The sequence below is a fragment of the Diabrotica virgifera genome, chromosome 4 (genome assembly GCF_917563875.1).
Source record: "Diabrotica virgifera virgifera chromosome 4, PGI_DIABVI_V3a".
NCBI classification, from domain to species: domain Eukaryota; kingdom Metazoa; phylum Arthropoda; class Insecta; order Coleoptera; family Chrysomelidae; genus Diabrotica; species Diabrotica virgifera.
The window spans coordinates 5,436,952-5,461,267 of record NC_065446.1 but is presented as its reverse complement, the minus strand read 5'-3'; the positions used below and the strand labels follow the sequence as shown (position 1 = coordinate 5,461,267).

The 24,316-nt window shown below is 33.5% G+C and overlaps 1 protein-coding gene across 1 annotated transcript in view; it reads right to left on the bottom strand.

Moving 5' to 3' along the window:
* Positions 1-23,829, bottom strand: part of LOC126883415 (uncharacterized) — a 74,251-nt gene extending 50,422 nt beyond the window's left edge. Inside the window, exons 1-2 of the mRNA XM_050648961.1 lie at positions 23,322-23,829; positions 22,384-23,100 (exon numbers count right to left, since the gene is read on the bottom strand). Coding sequence (XP_050504918.1) covers positions 22,384-23,100; positions 23,322-23,829 — 1,225 coding nt within the window. The remainder of the gene's footprint in view (positions 1-22,383; positions 23,101-23,321) is intronic.
* Between the last annotated feature and the right edge of the window lie 487 nt (positions 23,830-24,316).

The window sequence follows — 24,316 nt, the reverse complement described above, 5'->3', positions numbered from 1 at the left end:
ATTTTTAATTAATGGTACGGGAGCAAAGTAAGCTAAATTTGCATTCACTCGAGCGTTATGGGGACCTATTGGGATGTGATTATTAGGTCCTAAAATAAAAAAAAGTTAAGTAAAATTTTCCATTTTAGTGGGTACTTCCATTTTTTCCAATTATAGCGCCATCTATCCAGAATTCGAAAAAATGTCTCGAATTAAAGTTGCTTATTTTTACGTAAAGAATCCAAATCCGCAATAAAAATTTGGGGGTCACATTTAAGATTTTAAAGTAACCCCCCACCTCCGTGGGGGTCGTGTTTGGTACCATTCGATAGATTTTTGAAAAACATTGAAGTCGTATTTTTTAGTTTTCCTATCTGACGTTCATATCGCGAAATATTCGCTTTTTTTTGTGGAAATTTTTGACTCACCCATTTCCTTACGGCCCGCTCAAATCGTCAGATTTTTTAAATATACACTCTTTTGCATGTACTTAACTTACCTTATCTTAAACTCACAAATTTGTAGTATTTTTAAGGATAGATTTTTTTTCGGGCTCCCCTTAACGAACTTCCCTGTGTTAAGAGCCAATATATGTTAGAGGTACATCTGCAGGATACCAGGTTTCTCCCCATATGATAATTTGTCGCGCTCGAGTAACTGCAAAAATCCCCGCTTGGGCTCCCCTACCATAACATACCAACTGAAATTATTGTAATTTACTTTGTAATTTTATGTTGCAAATATTGTATTTTGTGCTGCTTCCCTCAGTGCTTGAGGACGTTAACAAATAAAAAATAGCAATAAGGAGAACAAAAAATGATGCAAAAGAAAAAATGGTTAAGAGATTAAATTATGTACATAGGTATTTAATAGACGAATGCTAGTAACAAATGAAAAATTTGGATCAAAAGTCCTCTAATTTGTAAATCATGCAATACACAAAATTTAGGATATTACTCACAATTTTCTAATACAGAAAAATAAATGATATTAATTTTACTATACAACATAATATTTGCAAATCTGCCTTGAGAGTTTAGTCAGGTTTAGTGCAGTTTCGTTTGTCAAGATCACGTATCAACCATTTTACCAGGTAAAAAATTCTGCAGATGTGGGATGGTCTTTCTCGGAAAGTATTTCAGCTGAACCAGGTCTCAAGTGAAGTGTTGCTAATAGATATCAGGTGTGGTCAACAACTGTGACAAATTATCGTTGGTAGTATTTATATACCGGGTGGACACATGCATAAATTAGAAAATATTTTTAGCGCAAGAGTGCATAATTAGATTAGCATGATGAACGCCTATGAGCGACGTGAATTTCAAGCAAAATTGACAGCAGACAAGGGTTTTGATTGAAACAGACAATGGGGAAGACAAAGTTGGAAGAAAAATTTCTGAATATGTAATTCTCTTCAGTCGATATATATGCTTACCCAGACGAACGGGTCTTCAATTTATTAATTTCGTATTTGGAGATGAAGATGTAAATTGGAGCTGAAGAGTCAGAAATAGAATAAGTGATGGAGTTTAAATATATAGGCCTCACAGTATCTAGCTACGAAAAGCTGGAAACAGAAGTGGAAGGTCAAGTGAATAGAGCAAAGAGAGCCGTAGGTTGTCTGAATGAAACAATATTGAGAAAGAAAAATATCGGAAAAAGAAATGAAAGGCAGAATTTACAAAATAGTCATCATACCAAAAATGACATGCGCGACAGAACCACGGCCTTCACAGAGAGAACAAAAATATTCCTAGAAACAGCATAAATGAAAAAGACACTATGGGACAGAGGTAGAAGTACAGATATACGACGAAGGTGCAAGGTGGATAACATTAATAACTGGGTAAAAAGTAGTAGGGTAAGAGATAGAACAAACATATAAACCAAATGACAACAAATTGACGTAATTTGGTTTAAATAGTAAGCGTCTCTGGCCATAAGGAGAGCGAGAGACGGTTCCACAATAGGAAGACGATCAGTGGAAAGACCACGAAAACGATGGAACCACAAGGTACTGGAGGCACATTGAAAAAACAGACAGAGGCATGTCTATACAAAAAGAAGAAGAAGAATACTGTGCCACCACCGTGCTTTGCAGGGCACGTAAAGCTGTCGGTCCTGACTACGTAAGGAATCGTTAAATTATATAAATACCAAATGCTCTTTTCTTCAAAGTAAATAAAGGCATCCGTTGTATTCCTTCTTGGCATAAACCCAAACTGTCCTTCTTCTATCGATGTCCATTTCCTAAAACCTTCGCGATGCAGTTCTCTTCCAAATTTTCAAATCTACAGGTCTTACAGTCCTGAATGTCTCCTGTATCTTTATGCAGTGACACCACTACACTTTTTCTCTATCTCTGCGTTGGGAATTCTTCTCACCTTATATATTCTACTTATCATACCCACAACACATCAACCTCTTCCTCGACTAGAGCCTTCCAAACTTCTACTCTACAGGTATTCCATTAGATCCTACTGCCTTATCATTTCTTCATCCTAGTTAAAAGCCTCAAAAACCTCCTTGGTCTCTCCTTTGGTGTTCTCCGTTTGGCTTCTTTCTTAATTTGTTCAGTGCCCACGCCGACAGTATGTGGGCACGAAGTGCGTCGGCATCAAGGGTGCCGACGACGCACGAGTGTCGGCAGTAGTACTGCGTTACTAAATGAACCATTTAAGTACGTGGTACCAGCCATGTGGCGTTTATTCAAGATGGGCACCGAACGTGTTAAAGCACTCATACCATCTTTGGTTTATTTCAATATCGGTATCCTACAGTTTTGCGGATGATCTTTTCGTAGGAGTAGCTAAAGCACGCTTTTTTTACCTCTTTGCTGCCTCGTATGTATCCTTATCGTCCACTCTATTAGATCTCTCATACCACTCATTCCACCACCAAGTTTTTTGTCTCTAGGAGGCCCTTCACCAAATACTTCTCCTACCACTTCTTCTTTCACTTGTACTAAAACTTTGCTTTTGGCTTCCTACCAGTCACTAACCGTATCTTTTTCCTCAAATTCTTCCAGCACTCTACTCTTAAAGAGTTTTGCCAAATCCCTATCCTTTAACTCACACCACTTTTAGTTTCTGATGTCCAACTTGCTTTCATTTTCGTCTCACTTTATTCTTCTTATCCACTATCACCGGTCAGTGTTGACACAGTCATCTCTTAGCTGACTTTTCCTTCCTCTGCTACATTATGGGTAACGTTTAGTCTTCATAAAGAACGTACTAATTACAGCCAAATCCCATGCCATTGCAAAATTAATCACACTATTTCCTTCATAATTTCTTATTTAGTCCCATAGAAACTAATTTTGTATTTGAAACTCAGTTATCCTGCGTCCATCCTGTATCACTGTAATCTGAGCACCTTAATTTAGCCAGGACTATACTGCCATCTTTATTCAGCTTACCAGGTAAAAAATCCGCACAGATGTGGGCGTAATTATTCTACTTTGACTTCCCGGTATTCGTCTTTCACGACATAAGCAGATATTTTGAAGGGGCAGGCAGAATGTGAATGAATACAGGTTTTGAAAAAAACATGTAAGGTCTAAAAACGGAAGAGGATACGACCGTTAGGCTTACAAATTATCTAAGAATAATGAGAAGACAGAAAATATGAGAAAATATATACGAAAATATTTACAAGAATTATGTAGCTGACATTTGATGACAGAAATGTAACAAAAACTCAACTTAAAAAGAACTTGGACATGGAAGTTAATATAAAAAGTTTTTTCCATAAAAAATAAAAAACAGGGCTCTACCCAATGATTTACTCAATGGTGACCAAACTCTGAAGACAAAAAATATAGACAAAAGGGACTTATAAATAATAACAAACCTTTACTTGAATCAAAGAGCACAAATTGTAATAGATAACGAACCCAGTTCAGAAGTTGAAATTAATAGAGGTTAGACAGGGATGTACCTCCACGAAAGAATACGAAATAATCAACAAAATAAAAATGAGAAAGTTACAATGTCTGGGACACGTAATGAGAGGACAGCGATATGAAACGCCAAGACCGCTAATACAGAGAAAAATAAGAGGAGGAGGAAGTATATGAAGAAGGAGAGTGTCACAGTTGAAAAAATTAACCTCCGATTGGTAGACGGCAACTAAAGAAGAAGAAGAAGATTAAGGTATAAATAATACTGTCCTTCAGGCGACATTTGGGACTCCTTTGACTTCGTCAACTCCCGGTTTTTCACCCCTTCGTTACTTTCTTTCAATTTAGAGATAAACGTAACTGTTTAACGATTTACCAGTTAAAATAGCTATAAAGAATGCTAACACTGTCAGGAATTTGTTCTCTAAAACCAAAACTCCATCGTCTCTTCTGAAACAAATGAATGTTGTTTATTACACACCTTGTGCAGAATATAACATTCGTTACATAGGACAGACTGGGCGTTTACTGAAGGGTAGAGTAACTTCTCACCATCAGCAATAAGTCTAATAAGCAAAAAGCTGATTTGGCCTGTTTAGTGTCTATGAAATCTGTATGAAAGATTTCTTTTGTAATAAAAAACGAATAAGGCAGATTTTTCGGCAAAAAATTAAGTTGAAAATGTGAAATTTTTAGGTTAATACTTTCTTAATTTTGAAATTTTCTTTCCATAACTTAAGTTTTATAATAATGTGATTTTTAGTATTCGCTCGCTTAGATATTATGGGAAAATAATAAAGCAGGAAGCAAGGTTTAGATATCTGGGAATAGATAAAACTAGTTACGGAGATGTTGAAGAAGAAGTACGACAACCAAGCTTAAAATCAAGTAAAGTGGCGGGATGTCTTAATGACACAATCTGGAAGAACAAACACCTAAGACAAGACACAAAAGCAAGAATCTAAAAAGCAGCAATTAGACCGTTATTAACATACACGGCGGAGACAAGTCTTGACACATCTAAAAGGAGACGACTACTAGAAACAACAGAGAAGAATATACGAATATCAGGGAAAAGTCTGTTGGATAGGGAGACAAGCGAAAACATAAGAAGAGCATGCAATGTAGAAAACATAAAACGATGGATGACAAAACGGAAACAGGAATGGAACGAACACATTAGTAGAAATGCAGAGGGTAGGATAGTACGAATAGCACGAGATGTGTCACCGAATGGACGAAGAAGTATTGGCAGACCAAGAAAAAGATGGTGCGATCATTTAAACAATTTAGGAGGCTAATATTGAAGAAGAACCAGGCTTTAAAGCCTACATACAAGAAGTAAGAAGAAGAAGAAGAAGAAGAAGAAGATATTATTAGATACAGTGGCGTACTGATAGATCAGCGGGCCCTGGTTCTAGTTGGGATGCGGGGCCGCCTGCCCAATAAAACCACACATTGTATATCAAAAGTTTTTAATAAACATTGAATATAAATCATCATATATCATGAAATGTATCATACATTTTTTATAAAAACTCAACCTAATTTATAGTTCATTTTAGTCATGGTTGTTGCTCCAAATTTTAGAGAACCGTGAACTGACATGTCAAAGAAAAAAAATGATATTGTGCCGATGTGTGATTTTGTCCGGGGGTGAGTTTCTTCCCTTCTCGGGGGTGAAAAAGTACACGTTCAAGATAAGTCCGGAATTGGATTAACTAACTAATACTAAGCAACTTTAGTTCCATAGATTGTTTTCACTAAACTAAGTCAATACTTTTTGAGTTATTTGCGAGTGAATATGTTCATTTTGCAACAAAAAACTACGTTTCTAGAGGGTTTTTCGGAAATAACTCAAAAAGTTCTCTGTATACCCAGTAGGAGCGCAGAGTCGTAGGTAATGAAAAATATGTTCTTATTCGTCAAATTCCAAATCGAATATTTTAAGTCATCACACCTTTTTTAAAGTGTTTAAAAAGCTGAATTTCTGTTTTTCTTTAAAAGTTTCTAGCATCAAAAGTAAACAAGGTACGCTCAAAACAAAGTTGGTCATTTTTCTTGGTAAAAAAAATCGTAAAAATCACCACCTAATTAGCATCTCAAATGAAACTAATCGTTACTGCTTGAGTTATCTTCAATCGTCAAGTTACTTGACTTATTGTATTGTTTATATGATCTGAAAGTTTTATCGGTTCAAAGTTCTCATTTTTGAAAAAAATTGATTGAGTAAAAATTGTTTTTTAATTATGATTTTTTTTAGATAACTTAAAAATTATTGGTTATACCAAAAATCTCAAGTACCTAGTAAAAAAATATGCTATTGTAAATATTTTGGACTTTTTGTTTTCCTGAAGACAAAAATTGGTTAAGGTATGGCTATTCAAAATTTGTATACACTCGTGATTAGTGACTCGTTTAGCCCATTTAACTACAGCCTTTTCAAAAATAAGCACTATGAACCAATGAATCTTACAGATCTTATAAAAATACATAAGTAAAGTAATTTGTGAGGCGGTAACGATTAATTTCATTTCTCATTTTTCAATTTTTCGACCAACATTATTTTGATCGTAACTTACTTACTTTTCATGTTAGAAACTTTTTTAAAAAAGAAAAACAAAGTTTTTTTAAATAATTTAAAAAAAGCTGAAATCGATCTTCACGCGAAAATTGCTTGATTTTTTGGTTATTTGGTAGAACTTACTTTTTATTAGCTATAACTCGTCTGCTATATACTGGTCTACAGACTTTATATATACTATATACTCCACTTTTTTCACTTTTTTATCAGCTATATTTTTGCTAGGTAATAGTATTTTTTAATAAAATACTTCTTGAGTATTGACTTAGTGAAAAAACAATATAGAAAAAAAGTTGATTAAAATTAGTTAATTCATCCAATTCAGGACTTATTTTGTACGTATATTTTTTTCTGTGCATGCCCAATTTCATGTCTATCCAAGCCGTTCTTTAAATTTTTTTGGTTTGAAGGTTTTGCAATATTTTACCGTGAGTGAATGGACTATTAAAGCAGTAAATTAATATTAATCCTATCGTTTTTCATACTGACATGACTGATCACTTTACGCCAGTCGTTTTTATAATTAATAAAATTCAAACATTTTCTACATCTAAATCTCCATTTATAATAAATTAAAAACCAATATCGGAAAACTACTACAGCTTTTAAAAAATGAACATTGGAATGAAATTTATATCAAAAAAATAGATTTTCAAATTGCAACATATTATGATACATTTATTAATAAGTTAAATAATTACATACAAATCTCTAGGGAGATAAAACTCTTAAATAAACAAATATAAAAAAAAACTTGGATCGGTGAGGTTGATATCAAAGACTAGATTTTCTTAAAAATAAATTAGTGTCTATATTTTATCCTTATTATCCTTACCACTTACCATTACAAATAATAATTGTCTATATTTATGCAGTGTTATGATGAGGGTGCTATAAATCCAAACAAAAGGAGCATTGGGCGTCTTGGAATTATTTTTATGGCGGTATAAAACGGTATAAAACTTGCATTGAATATCTGTTTCCGAATTTGCAGTTTTACAACTTCGTGCTAATATAAAAAATAGTACAAAAGTAAACTGCGCGTCATAGAAAACGGGCACCCTAAAAAATGGGTAATTTTTGAGGTTGCGTATCTCCTTAACCTGTTGTCCGATTTAAGTGATTTTTTGAATGTGTTATAGCCTTGTTCTTTTTCAATGTCCCTGTAGTAATATTTTTGCTGAACAGGTAAATTTTCATTGTATACTGAGTGTACGAATCAAACTGTGTTTTTTTCTCAAAGTTCGCAACACCCTGTGGAATATCCTAGCATTTACAAAATACTGAAATTAAAACTCAAAACTATAGCCTCAGGTTTTCTAAACATTTTGTTTTTTGATTCATTCGCTTATGTTGGATAATACAAAAGTTAGGTACTTTAACAATTAGCCATGTTCTTTTTCAGTACAGGATGTTTCTAAACAACTACGACAAACTTTAAGGGGTAATTCTGCATTAAAAAATAATGACAGTTTGCTTTATAATCATATGTCCGCAAATGCTTCGTTTGCGAGATACGGGATGTTGAATTTTTTCTTACAAACTGACGATTTATTTATTGCTTTAAAACCGGTTGAGATATGCAAATAAAATTTGGTGAGTTTTAAGACGTAGTTATTGCACATATTGTGACATACAATTAGGAAAGTCATATTCACCATTGGCGTGCATACGGGTGATATGATCGGTCATATTACCCATATGCAGTGGCGGTTTCTCCATAAGTGCACATGTGCACGTGAACCCCCAAAATTATTTTCACACCAACATTCATATATGTAATATTTATCATTCTATAAATAACATTTTAATCTAACTATACAGTAATTGAAATTCGAAATAACAGATCTAAGGAGTTTATAAGTATCTAATAGGTAACATTTAATAATTATTTTTATTCTATTTCAAAGAGAAAGTTCACGGATGCGAGGCCTTAGACAGAACCCTGCGTTCACCGCTCTCACAGTGGTTCCTATACCAATGACTTTTCATACGACAAAATACAACTCACCACCCACCCCGCTACCCGCTATAGCCCACAAGTTTAGATGGCCACAGGATCACAAGTCGGATGTGATCTTATGGCATGATCTTTGGTGTTTTCAACGTGCACGGCACACGTATGTTTAAATTTTGCTTTCATGAAGTTCGAATTTCGGAACTATATTAAGAATTGAAGGATTTGTGGATGTAAATGTTAGCGTGGAATATTTAAAATCAATTAAATTTTCTTCATTATATTTAGAAGAAAAATTAAAAATGCCGAAACCAAAATTGTTAATTAATAATGTACCAAAGTGCAAACGTCGGGATTATAAATGATTATTTAAAATGGAGACTTGTGTAAAAACTTACAAATTGTGTAGGTGTGAAGCACATATTTGGAGAAGAGGAAGCATAATGAATAAAATAGAAGATACGATTTTAACTATCCAGTTGTTGTTACGATGCCAGTGACAACTGCAGAAACAGAACGATGTCTCTCTGCATTGAAACGTATCAAAACTTTCCTTAGAATAGCTATGGGCCAGGATCGATTAACTGCACTCGCAATGTTTTTAATAAAAAAAAAAAATGATTCAAGAAATTCCAAATTTTACTGAATTTGTTTGTGAATAATTTATCTAAAAAATAACAGGCGACTGACTTTCGTTACAAAACTTGCTTGTAACATTTAAACAATAAATTATAATTTTACGTCAATAAAATACATTACTTATTGTAATTTTTAATAAGGTCCTTTGATTTTTACAATTTGAAGACACTCAAAAACCTTTACCTACGGAAATAGGGTCTCAAGGTCTTTTTATATGTTAACATTATGTGTGCTCCCCCAATATTTTACACCAGGCGTCGCCACTGCCCATATGCACGCCAATAGTGAATATAAAATTCTTGATTGTAAGTCAAAAAATTCGCAATAACTATCTCTTAAAACCTGCCAAATTTCATTTGCGTATCTCAACCGGTTTTAGGGCAATAAAATAAATCGTCAGTTTGTAAAACAAATTTAATATCCCGTATCTCGTAAACGAAGCATTTGCGGACATAAGTTTATAAAACAAACGGTCATTATTTTTTCATGCAGAATTGCCCCCTAAAGTTTGTCGCACTTATTTACAAACAACCTATACTGATGAAGAACATGACTAGTTGTTAAAGTACATAACTTTTGTATTATCCAACATAAGAGAATGAATCAAAAAGCAGAATATTCAGAAAACCTGAGGCTATAGTCGGGATTTCATTTTAGTATTTTATACAGGCTAGAATATTCCACAGGGTGTTGCGAACTTTGAGGAAAAAACAGTTTGATTCGTACACCCGGTATACAATGAAAATTTACCTGTTGATCAAGAATATTATCACAAGGATATTGACAACGAATAAGGCTATAAAATATTCAAAAAATTACTTAAATCGGACAACAGGTTAAGGAGATACGTGACGTCAAAAATTACCCATTTTTTAGGGTGCCCGTTTTCTATGACGCGCAGTGTATTTGTGTTAGCACGTGTTTAGGCAGGCAACGGCGGTTATTCTTTAAACAAGAAGTGCTGAGACAAGGGCTTTGTTTAGCAGGTAAAATGAAGGAACCTTACAATAAACAACGTTCTCTGTGTTACTTAATAAATTTGGTTTTAAAATTTTTGGATGAATAGGTATTTTTTGTTTTTATTTATAAATACACACCTATACAAAAATTAAAATGTATTAAGCAGTTACATTTCGTAGTGTGTACTTGTGTAGTTCAAAATGTCCCCATCAAATTAGAAACAAAAGAAGCAAAAAGCGGATTAAAGCGGGCTCCTGCGGGGCCCGGGCCCTGGTTCCGCGGAACCCGCGGAACCATGCTCAGTCGCCACTGATTAGATATCTAGTTTTGCATAAGACCGCCTTTTTAATTTTTGTTTTTAATAGGGAGTTTTTTTTGCTACGTAACGTACGCATCTCCGTATACGTAAAGCAACTAACGTGTCGTAGAGGATGAATGTTAAAATAGGTAGTTTTTGTAACTGCCTTAACGTAACGTAAAGCAAATCGTAAAGTCACTTTTAAATTCCGTTGACATTCAAAAAAATAAAACAATGTTCACACAATATACAATTAATATACAAATGTAAAAAAAGATAAATGAATAATGAAATTGTATGGTTTTAATTGCTTCTATTTAAATATAAAAATATTATTTTTATTTGGGTTAAAATTTTTTTATTTTTTTTATACCTACTTTTTAGTTGTAAATTATTGTATACCTACATCAGAATTCCAGTAGGTATAATGTAAATAGTGTGGTAATATTTATTTGAAAATTTTACTGAAACTAGGTCATTTGTTTATCTAGTTATTAATTGTGGTGATCACTGTATTTCTTAAATTAATACAAGATTTGTTTGTTTTGCTTTATTAATAGACAACTTAAAAACAATAAAATTTTAAATCTATTATGAAGTTCCAATTTCCAATTACAAACAGAATAATTTTACTCAAATAGACTTAAACCAATAACCAATATAACCTTAAAATGTTTATAAACGGATAGTATAGTACGCTGATGAAATGTTCATTTGGTAGGTAATCGGGCAAGATCCTCGTGTGCATTCGGTGACTTTCGGCTCGATAGGGATGCGTATGAACCTAACGTACCAGCCCGTAAGCATATTTACAGATGCTTGCGTGTGTAGACACCAGGGTGTTGAAATCAGTTAGGGTTTGGAGAAACGGTACATTTACAGATGCTAGCGCGTGATGACACCACGGTGTTGAAACCAGTTAGGGTTTGAAAAACAGTACGTTGTACGTTTACAGACGCTAGCGTGTGTTGACACTAGGGTGTTGAAATCAGTTAGGGTTTGTAAAAACAGTACATTTACAAATACTAACAGATTTGGACACCAGAGTGTTGAATCCAGCTAGCTTTTTTAGTGGTTATTCATGCATAGATACTAAAGGCTATTGACTTTGATTTTATATACCTACTGTTGTGGAAAAATATTTAAGTGATTTAGGTATTAGTAAATAATTAAACGTTGTTGGGATATAAACAATAAAATATTAACACAAAAGAACAACATAAAAAATAATGTTGCTCTGAAGCTATTTGCTTGTGGAATTTTTATAATTAAGTATTTAGATGGGAAATAAGCCACAATTAAATTGAAAAAAATAATTTTATTAACGTTTCGATGCCCAAATCGGGTGTCGTTGTCAAAATAAAAAATATTACTACAGTGTGTTTGGTAAAGAATGGGCCATAGCTTAACCTCAGGTTCCTGAGGTTAAAATAGGCCAAGTTAAGCTAACTAACCTTAGTACAAAGTTTATAAAAACCGAGATACAGGGTGTCAAAGTTAAACTTTTTTTTTTATTTATTATTGAATATTTCCTGACAGGCATGAGATATCAACACGAAATTTGGTTTGTGGGAGTTTTTCGGGACGAGAAAACTAAATTCCCTACCAAAAGTTATGTGTCGCCCAGAGGGCGCCACATACGCTTTTCAGCACTCATTTAATACGTTCAATTTTTTTTATCCGTCACTCCGTATAATTTTGACATTAAAATTTGTATTCCCCTATTAGTTTTACTTAAAAAAGGTATACCTCTTTCATCTTCCTAAACTCAACCGTTTACGAGATAAACGCATTTTAAATCTGCGGTGCAACATAATTTTTAGCATAATATCATTGTAGTTACAGCAGAAAAATAACTTAAAACCATAAAATTATCCAAAAATGTATCGCAAATTTCTTCAAATGGAATTTGCGATGCAATGCCATAAATTTGAGAACTGGCACAATTATTATGGTTTTAAGTTATTTTTCGGGTGTAACTACAATTAAGTTATGCTAAAAATGATGGTGTATCGCAGATTTAAAATGCGTTTATCTCGAAAACGGTTGAGTTTGAGAATAAAAATTTTAATGTCAAAATTATACAGAGTGAGGGATAAAAAAAATTTAACGTAATAAATAAGTGCTGAAAGGTGTATGTGGCGCCCTCTGGGCAATACATAATTTTTGGTAGGGAATTTAGTTTTCTCGACCCAAATAAACCCCACATACCAAATTTAATGTTGTTATTTCATATCTGTCAGGAAATATTCAATAATAAATAAAAAAAAGTTTAATTTTGACACCCTGTATCTCGGTTATTATAAACTTTGTACTAAGGTAAGTTAGCTTAAATCGGCCTATTTTAACCTCAGGAACCTGAGGTTCATTATTGCCATGTTTATAATAAACATGGCAATAATTAAAAGTCACATTCTAATGTTTTGACAGTTCTCTTACGTCAGAAATTTTGACCTACGTAATATCGCTTTTGTAGTAAAAATACTATAGTAAAAAATTCTACTAATAATTTTTTTAATCTGACTCATTTATATTGGGAATTCATACATATATTACATTTTAAAGTATTTTTTACTAAACAACAACATTTTTGTTTAATTTAGTTGTACGTATTTTGTATTTTGACAACGACACCCGATTTGGGCGTCGAAACGTTAATAAAATTATTTTTTTTTTATTTAATTGTGGCTTATTTCCCATCTAAATAGTTAATTATAAAAATGCCACAAGCACATAGCTTCAGAACAACATTATTTTTTATGTTGTTTTTTGTGTTAATATCTTTTTGTTTATATCCCAACAACGTTTAATTATTTATTAATACCTAAATCACTTAAATATTTTTCTACAACAGTAGGTATATAAAATCAAAGTCAATAGCCGTTAGCATCTATGCATGAATAACCACTAAAAAAGCTAGCTGGTTTCAACACTCTGGTGTCCCAATCTGTTAGTATTTGTAAATGTACTGTTTTTACAAACCCTAACTGATTTCAACATCCTAGTGTCAACACACGCTAGCGTCTGTAAACGTACTGTTTTTCCAAACCCTAACTGGTTTCAACACCGTGGTGTCATCACGCGCTAGCATCCGTAAATGTACCGTTTCTCCAAACCCTAACTGATTTCAACACCCTGGTGTCTACACACGTAAGCATCTGTAAATATGCAGCCCGTAACCTTAGGTAATACGTATCGCGATACGGGAGTTTAACCATTAATGCGTAAGCGTATATGTCAAAAAGATGCGTTACGTTTACGTATTTGTGTGCACAAAAACTCCCTAATATCCAGTAATAACTTCCAAAGATCTCTTGCTTCCAATTTTATTATCTTTTAATTATTATTAACACTCTGTAGATTAATTATTAAACAGTCTTAACCTCCCCACTTTGTAGACCGTAAACAGTAAAACAGGTCGGATGCAGGTTGATTGGAAGAGGCCCACTAGAAAGGCACAAGGCACCCCTACATCGGAGGTGGACATTTTAGTCGGCTCTGATTGATGATGTGGCTTGCTCAGGGACACGGGGATACAAGGATACAAAGAAGGTCTGATGGCTTGTATACCTAACGCCGACAGTGGGTGGTCATTACCGGGTTTAGTTAGCACTAAAGAAATTTAGTTTTCCTGAATTATTTTATCAGCTGAGGCTTACTTTAGTCCCTAGTAGGAAGCTAGAATATCTAGACAATTTGCATAAAACACGATTTTTATTTACAGAAGAGAATAGAAGAATATGTATAGGAATTTAAATGTATGCGCCACAGTAGATTCAATAAAAAAAAAAGAATGTGTGTGTACTTTGGGAGCGTTCAAGTATTACGTAACGCGATTTTTAAAGATTTTTAAAGATTTTTAACTCCCCCCCCCCCCCGTAACGCACTCTTATGGGAGTTTAACTATTGCGTGACGCAATTTTTGAAGATCTTTGACCCCCCCCCCAACCTGCGTTACGTAATACTTGAACGGTCCCTTCGCACGCACGTAAGAAGTTATACTTCTATTATACAGGGTGTCCCAAAAGTAGTGGAACGGTCGAATATTTCGCGAACTAAACATCGGATCGTAAAACTAAAAAATACGTGTTCAATCATTTTCAAAAATCTATCCAATGACATCAAACACCAACCCCCACTACACCCCCTGAAGGTGGGGTGGAGGGTAACTTTAAAATCTCAAATAGAAACTCCTAGTTTTTCTTGCAGATTTGGATTCGTTACGTAAAAGTAAGCAACTTTTATTCAAGACATTTTTTCGAACTGTGGATAGATGGCGCTATAATTGAGAAAAACGATTTATCCTGATACCATAGGTAAATTATATAAACGGTCTAATATCTCGAGAAATACACTTCCAAATAAGAAACCAAAAAAAAGGTTTTTAATACTTTTCGAAAACCTATCGAATAACACTAAACATGACCCTCCAACCCACCCCCTGGAGGTGGGGTGGGGGGTTACTTTAAAATTTTAAATAGCAACCCCCACTTTTTATTACAGATTCGGATTTTTCATGAAAAACTTAGCAACATTAATTCGAAACATTTTTTAGAATTGTTGATAGATGGCGCTTTAATTGGAAAAATACGATTTATTAGCGCCATCTATCAGCAATTTTAAAAAATGTTTCGAATAAATGTTGCTTAATTTTTCATGACGAATTCGAATCTGCAATAAAAAGTGGGGGTGGCTATTTAAGATTTTAAATTTACCCCCCACCCCGTCTCCAGGGGGTGGGTTGGAGGGTCATTTTTGGTGTTTATCGATAGGTTTTCAAAAAATATTAAAAACCTGTTTTTTGGTTTCTCATTTGGAAGTCTATTTCTCGAGATATTAGACCGTTTCTATAATTAACCTATGGTATCAGGATAAATCGTTTTTCCCAATTATAGCGCCATCTATCTACAGTTCAAAAAAATGTCTTGAATAAAAGTTGCTTACTTTTACGTAACGAATCCAAATCTGCAAGAAAAACTAGGGGTTTCCATTTGAGATTTTAAAGTTACCTCCACCCCACCTTCAGGGGGTGTAGTGGGGGTTGGTGTTTGATGTCATTGGATAGATTTTTGAAAATGATTGAACACGTATTTTTTAGTTTTTCGATCCGATGTTTAGTTCGCGAAATATTCGACCGTTCCACTACTTTTGGGACACCCTATATAATTTCAACGAAATAAATATACTTTCAACAGGTTATTTGTATTTAAAGATTAAATTTTTAAAAATGAATAACCATTTTCAATTTCGTTGCAAAACGAAAATACAGCCGAACCATATTCCAGTCCAATCAGAGAGTGCTACAAGCACCTCTACCGGTTTCGAAACTTATTAGTCTCTCATCAGGAGGCACATATGCTGCTCTCCCTGATCCAACCAAAACAAACCCCAGCGTGCAGTCCCGAATTGCAACGAACGAAATGGCATAGATGCCCTAGCGGCAACTGCTAGCAAAAGACTAAGTTTTCACTCTAATGGCATATAACATATCCCACCAGAATGAAAACAATGGGAACCTTCTCTGGTTACACCTCCGAGGCTTCTACAATTTGCAAGCCATACGGATGCTGAGACTAAGGAAGATGAGGGAATTCTACAATTTACAATTCACGTCACATCTGCTCAGCGCGGTAAAGTTCCAACGAGACTGGTTCCCTTCATACTCCACACAGAGTAAATGTAAATCAAAAATGAATAACCATTTTCAATTTCGTTGCAAAACGAAAATACAGCCGAACCATATTCCAGTCCAATCAGAGAGTGCTACAAGCACCTCTACCGGTTTCGAAACTTATTAGTCTCTCATCAGGAGGCACATATGCTGCTCTCCCTGATCCAACCAAAACAAACCCCAGCGTGCAGTCCCGAATTGCAACGAACGAAATGGCATAGATGCCCTAGCGGCAACTGCTAGCAAAAGACTAAGTTTTCACTCTAATGGCATATAACATATCCCACCAGAATGAAAACAATGGGAACCTTCTCTGGTTACACCTCCGAGGCTTCTACAATTTGCAAGCCATACGGATGCTGAGACTAAGGAAGATGAGGGAATTCTACAATTTACAATTCACGTCACATCTGCTCAGCGCGGTAAAGTTCCAACGAGACTGGTTCCCTTCATACTCCACACAGAGTAAATGTAAATCAAAAATGAATGAAATGAATGAAACCGGTAGAGGTGCTTGTAGCACTCTCTGATTGGACTGGAATATGGTTCGGCTGTATTTTCGTTTTGCAACGAAATTGAAAATGGTTATTCATTTTTGATTTACATTTACTCTGTGTGGAGTATGAAGGGAACCAGTCTCGTTGGAACTTTACCGCGCTGAGCAGATGTGACGTGAATTGTAAATTGTAGAATTCCCTCATCTTCCTTAGTCTCAGCATCCGTATGGCTTGCAAATTGTAGAAGCCTCGGAGGTGTAACCAGAGAAGGTTCCCATTGTTTTCATTCTGGTGGGATATGTTATATGCCATTAGAGTGAAAACTTAGTCTTTTGCTAGCAGTTGCCGCTAGGGCATCTATGCCATTTCGTTCGTTGCAATTCGGGACTGCACGCTGGGGTTTGTTTTGGTTGGATCAGGGAGAGCAGCATATGTGCCTCCTGATGAGAGACTAATAAGTTTCGAAACCGGTAGAGGTGCTTGTAGCACTCTCTGATTGGACTGGAATATGGTTCGGCTGTATTTTCGTTTTGCAACGAAATTGAAAATGGTTATTCATTTTTGATTTACATTTACTCTGTGTGGAGTATGAAGGGAACCAGTCTCGTTGGAACTTTACCGCGCTGAGCAGATGTGACGTGAATTGTAAATTGTAGAATTCCCTCATCTTCCTTAGTCTCAGCATCCGTATGGCTTGCAAATTGTAGAAGCCTCGGAGGTGTAACCAGAGAAGGTTCCCATTGTTTTCATTCTGGTGGGATATGTTATATGCCATTAGAGTGAAAACTTAGTCTTTTATTAAATTTTTACTTACTACTTTCCTAAAATTTTTACTTAAAAAATACTAAAAATAAAAAAGTTAGATAACACAAGGAATTGAACCAGGGACCTCTCGATCTCCGGTCGAACGCGCTACCACCGACCCAAACTCGCCACCGAGCCAAACCTTTGATTTGACAGCTTACAAGATTTCTCATACATACTGACAAATTCAATAGACCAAGTGAAAGTGAGGTATAAGAATACTTTAAAATTTAAAGTAATAAACTTACTATTATTATAAAATATTTTATTCCCGAGGAAGACAAATCCAAAGACACAAAAATTATAATAAATGTATTTACTAAAAACACTAATATATTCTTTTAATAACTTAATTGCGCTGATACATACATAATTTGAAAGATTAGCAACGAACTACATACTGTCTGCCTGAGCATGCGCCAGGCAAGTATAAAATTTCACCCTCGATCGTAAAGAAGTATAACTTCAAAAACAAATTTCAAATCTCACTCCAAGGCAATATTTAGCTTGTCAATATATTCCTGTTAAAAAAAAACAAATTGCGTTTTTACAAAAAATCAAATTTAAAAAAATGGGGGGTTAGAACGTGTTTATGCCATTTTTAAATGTTTTAAAGTACTCAGTTACTTCTATTTACATATAACCTATAAAAACCTTGATTTGATTTATTTTGAAGTCTATAAAATAAAGAACATCCCAAAAAACCCCTAAAAAACAGTTTTCCGGATTTTTTAAGATGGCGAACCTTACAGAAAAATCTGAAAAAAATTAGAAATATAGTTTTTGGCAAAATACACCAGATAAAAAATTAGACCTGCAGCCATTCCCAAAAAAAGTTATATGCTTTTTAAAAAAAAAAAAAATAAATAAAAAAGAATTTTGAGATTATGCACATTCAACCTACGGGTCTACATAAAATAAATATGTTTAGTAAAAGTCTCAATTATGCGTGTGATTTTTTTGAAATTTTAAAATTGATTGCATCCCACCAAAAAAAATAAAAACGAAAAATGAAGTTTTTGTCAGTGGGGGAAGGACGTGGTGGGTTAAAATTAAGCTTAGTCTTACTCAATCACATAGAACTAAAAAAATTGAAATATTGAATGGGTTGCATATGTGAGTCCATATTAAATATAGTAATGAAACACAGACTTACTCACAATCATTTAATTATACTTTGACGACCGGTTTCGATCTCTACAATATACAGATCATCTTCAGGTCGGCGTTACAAGTAGTTAAATGCTACAATAAGAGAAAACTTGTGTTAGACCAGTGTCTGATTGAAGAGATGTTAATAGAAAGCCAAATTTAAAAATTTTTTTATAAAATTTTTTTTTTTTTTTTTTTTTTTTTTTTTTTTTTTTTTTTGAAATAAAGGTTTGCAACTGTTGACATTTCAGAATATTGGTATATACAAAGTCAAACCTATGAGTAAAAATGCTCATAGGCATGTATGTGCAAATGGGTGCATACAGTTTGAATTTGTTGAGATTAAAATTTTTAACCATTAAAAAACAAAATAAACATAAACTGACTTAAATATGCTTCCAAATTCAAAGTAGTAATAATAAAAGAGATAGTAGTATTGTTCTAATCTACTTACATGCCGTTACAAGGATTGCGTTGCAACTTAGTTGTTGTCATATTAGTACGTCCAAATTATGCTAATTGGTTTGTTGGGATAGTGATAGGGTAAACAGACATGTTACGTAGGTTAAAACACAGTAAGATTTCAAATTTGGAATTGATCCTGAAGGAAGATGCGTATGTGAAACGGGTGATGTTTTGTTCGAATGGAGAAAGACAATGCTCCAGGAGTTGCGTATTAATTGTAGCAAAGTATGAAATGTTATTCTAGGATCTTGTACAAATGTGATGGTCTAGGCTCGTAGATGTTATACGATGCGGGCAGAGGTCAAAGTATAGGACATGACAAATAGGAAATTGTTGTCATAAATTAATACAATTTAAGATATGTTGTTCTCAGTAAATTAACTGAGGGATGTCATAAGTATAATAATATCATAATATTATGAAGTAGTAAGTGCCATACACTATGAAACTATGGAGTGTATAGAAATAAAGGGAAACTAGTTAGTTAAATGAAAAAATTATTATCAAAACATCGGTTAAGAAACTGTAAATTGAAAAATTTCAAAAAGGTAAGAAATTGATAAAATTAAAGAATATTTTGTTTGAGCTATTGTATAATGGGATATGTACAAAGAAAAAGAAAGAAACGAAATCTTAATGGAAGGGTGTAGGCACTTACTTGAGAATAGTTTTTAACTAAATAAATAAATTAACACATAACACATAGGGTTTAAAAGCACAAAGACATAATAATTATTGGTAAAAGGTTTTTTAAGGGAGGTAGCACTACATTTCCCCAATTACTATTTAACTTAGTTTTTACTTCCTAAATTGAAGTCTAGTTTTTGTGTTTTCAAGAGGGAATATTGACAGTGTAGACAGATGTAGGTTATCTGAAATGTCAAAACACTTCTTCTCAAATGTTGTACAGTAATTGCCTATTTTAATTAAATCTCTTAGTAACATAAAGTATACAGCATTTTAAATTTTACAAAAAAGATAGTTGTTAATTTATAGCATTAATAACAAAATCTAAACTATATGTGTAACCACTATTGTGAAAAAATGTTGTAACAATAATAAAAGTACATGATTAAAAGATAACAGATGTATTATTCTACATTAGTATTCAAGTAGAGAAGAATTAAAGTAGAGAAGAAGTGTTGAGTTTAAGTGTAAGTAGGCAGTGCATAATCTAACGTACAAACATATCACCTGTTGCATAATTGTAGATGAGTAAGATAAATTGATTAGCCTAGTCTATTTAAATTTAGTAAATGAAAACAGATATAAAACGTGAAAGTTATAACAAAGAAAAAGAAAAAGAAACATAAAAGAAAGTTGGTTGGTAGTATTGTTAATATTGCAGTCGTGGCAATGCCACGTCAACGAGGTCAAAGGAAGCGGAATGTTTAATGACAGGTGTGTAGAGGGAGGTAGGGGGGGGTTTTAATTTAAAAGAGAACCTAAAGTTTGTTTAAATCCTATTTGTATTTAAGTATTGGTGCCAACCAACTTCCTCATGCGCCATAAATGGTAAGTTATAAATTTAAAGTATTTAATAGATTAAAAGGTTTTGATAACTTGTACAAAATGATCATGCACTTCCATATCGGAACTTATTAAATTTATAAAGCTATAATATAAAATGTGTAGTCTTAGTGAATTACAAATAATTTAGGGTGACATTTTTATATTGAGAAACACGTGTTTAATGTTTAAGAATATTGCACTGATCAGACTCCGTATTAAATGTTCAAACGGTCAGGCAACTATGAGATATTAACAGAATGAGCTCAAATGCCACACCAGCAAATTTTCTGACATTTTAAAAAAGTTGTAGGTTACATTTTTATATCACCACATGGAGAAGTGCAGATGGTAATTGATTGTCCAGTAATGAAGCTAAGATAGGAAAATTGGCTGTGTACTTAGCTACAAAATCATCAAATTCTACAGGAAACGAACAATGGAGAATGGATTTGAATAAAATTAAAATTAGCGGGATTTTGGAAATTAAGAGTGAGTAGTTGTTGTAACTTTTTAAAAAATTTTGTAAGAGTGTGTATAAGATTGTGAGTTGGAACTATGGAGTAGTTTGAATGAAAAGGCGGGTACGATAACTGCTGTTGGTGTATGTATATTGAAAGATAGATTTGAAATAAAATTTTTTAGATTTTGCAGGTTTGAACTTTTAATTAGATGTCGGGTTGTGTACTGTAGTAAGAGTGGGTTATTTTATAGTAAAACTGAATAAGCTGGTATAAATTCAAGCTCTAATTGGGCATTCAATGTATGTCTAGTAGGGTCCTTTAAAGATTTTAAAATCTCAAAATGTTCCAGGTTATTCAGGACGTGGCCCTTTTTGCAGATGTGAAGAATTTTGAAATCAATGTCAGGATTGAAATTATGGTTGGAGTTACGGATATGTTGGGAAAAATGAGATTGTCCAGATGTTGGGCGCTGTATGTATCTAAGATGTTCCTTCAATCTGGTGTCAAACGATCTAAAGGTTCTTCCGACGTAATATGACGAGCAGGTATGGCATTTAAGCTCATAAACTCCACAACACTCAGATCTATCACGACCGTCCTTGTTATTCAAGAAAACCAAACCTAAATTTGAATTAGTTCTAAAAGAAATATTACAGTAATCTTTAAAAATATGAGCTAATTTGTAAGAGAATTGACCTGTAAATGTTAATGATCTATATGGTTTTGGCTCCTGTTCGACTAGAATAGGCTGTGTATATACTCGATGTTCTAAAATTCTATTTGTTTTTTTGTGTAAAATTTTATTTACTAAGTCCACAGTATAACCATTATTAACTGCTATTTGTTGGATAATTTTTAATTCTTTGTTAAATGAAGTTGTAGTCAATGGGATAGAGACAAGCCTGTTGATGTAACTATAAAAAGCAGCCAGTTTATGTTGTATGGGGTGGTGTGAATCGGCAGGGATAACTGTACCTGTATGGGTTGGTTTTCTATAAATACCAAAGTCAATCGTTCCATTTCTGAGTGTCAATGTAAGATCTAAAAAGTTCAAACTCTTTGAGTCATTCTGAATCTCTAAAGTAAATTTAATAGTGTCATGTAAAGTATTGAGGAAATCTAAGAAATCGTGAAGAATGTCAATTGTGCCATTCCATATTATTAAAGTATCGTCAACATACCTAGCGTAAAATTTAATATAATCTGTAAATGGATTATTTTTCACTATTTTATTAGATTCCAAGTCATTTAGAAAAATATCAGCTAATATCGGTGAAAGAGGAGATCCCATAGCTAGTCCGTCCGGTTGCACATATGTGGTGTTGTTGAAATTAAAGAAATTCTGACTCAGACACAAATTCAAAAGCTCTGTATACTCAATAATTTGATTAGGATGGTAATTATTATTCCACAAGTCTAAAGCAACAATACTGATAACTTCTTGTGTTGGAATGTTAGTAAAGAGATTAGTTATGTCTAAGGAAATCAATAAATCTTCATTACTAAGATTAACTTCTGTAATTTTATTTGTCAAACTTAAGTTGTTAGAGACTACATAATCGAATTTATTGTTGTAAAAGGTTTTAAGGAATTTGTTTAAGTGAGAAGCTAATGCATGAGTGGGAGAATCAGTAAAGGATACCACTGGTCTGATTGGTATGTTTTCAAAGACATCAGTCTTGTGTATTTTCATGAGACCATAGAGTCTGGGAACGTTTGCTTTAGATGGTAAAAGTTTCTTTTTAGTAGTATTATCAAAAACTTCAGTGATTTTATTGATGGCTGTTCTAACTTTAGTAGTGAAAGTATTAATATTGACAGATTTTGTTAGAAATTGGTTATCTAGTATAAAATTAGTGACTTTTTGATGGTAGTCTTGGGTGTGTAAGACAACTACAGTGCTGCCTTTATCTGCTTTAGTGACTGTAAGGTTATTTTCACTAATTTTCTTATCAATTGATTTAATGGTGTCCTTATATTCATTGAGAGGGTTTCTGTGATAGCCCTTTCTGTTGTTACAAATAGCCTCCTTTTCTTTTTTCAGTAATACTTTCAAACTGCTCCTAATTTCTTCTGTGTTTTCCAGTGGTATTGATTGTAAGATACTTTCACTCTCAACTCCGAGTAGTTCTAGATTTCTAAGTTGTTGTTTTTTAGAAGATTGGGGGGGATTGAATTTGAAACCTTTTTGGAGTAGAGACAGTTCATTATTTGAAAATACTACGTTAGAGTAATTTATGAAAGGGGTATAGAATGTATGTTGCTCAGAGCCATCGAAAATGTTGTCTGGGTCAGAAGATATAGATGTATTAATACTATGAGTTTGATCAGGAAGATCACTAAGACTAGTATTGGTAGTAACGTTTAATAATCGTTCAGAAGTATACAAATCAGAATTTGTAAAATTAGAAGGTGTTACAATATAAGATAAGAGCCATTACTGTTACTATCCACCACAAGTTGGTCATTGTTAAGTTGTGAAAACACAGATTGATTTGACAAAATAATATTGTTATTTACTCTATGTGTTATAAATTTAAGTTTCTTGATCTTATCATGAAGTTTCCTATATTGTCTACTCCTATGAAAATTAATAGTCCCATGTAAATCACGCATACATTCATCAAACTCGAGCGCTGTCATTCTTCTATGTAAGCTATTGTAGATTGTCTTCAGTTGCAAGTCAATGGTGTAGATATGTTGGTATAGTTTCCGAATCTCATCCCTAATGATGGATCTACCCAGAATTTTTACTTGTTTAGCCTTCGTTGCATTGAAGTTAAGTTCTCTTAGTCTACCTCTAGCATAACTAGGCAGCAGGTTGAGACGTAAACATTCGTTGTTATAAAAGATCTTAGATTTTTGTAACATTTTCTTGATGTTCAGCTCCTTGTAACGGTGTAGCAAAGTTGCTAGTCTTGCATTATTCAAATATTGAATGGGTTGCATATGTGAGTCCATATTAAATATAGTAATGAAACACAGACTTACTCACAATCATTTAATTATACTTTGACGACCGGTTTCGATCTCTACAATATACAGATCATCTTCAGGTCGGCGTTACAAGTAGTTAAATGCTACAATAAGAGAAAACTTGTGTTAGACCAGTGTCTGATTGAAGAGATGTTAATAGAAAGCCAAATTTAAAAATTTTTTTATAAAATTTTTTGAAATAAAGGTTTGCAACTGTTGACATTTCAGAATATTGGTATATACAAAGTCAAACCTATGAGTAAAAATGCTCATAGGCATGTATGTGCAAATGGGTGCATACAGTTTGAATTTGTTGAGATTAAAATTTTTAACCATTAAAAAACAAAATAAACATAAACTGACTTAAATATGCTTCCAAATTCAAAGTAGTAATAATAAAAGAGATAGTAGTATTGTTCTAATCTACTTACATGCCGTTACAAGGATTGCGTTGCAACTT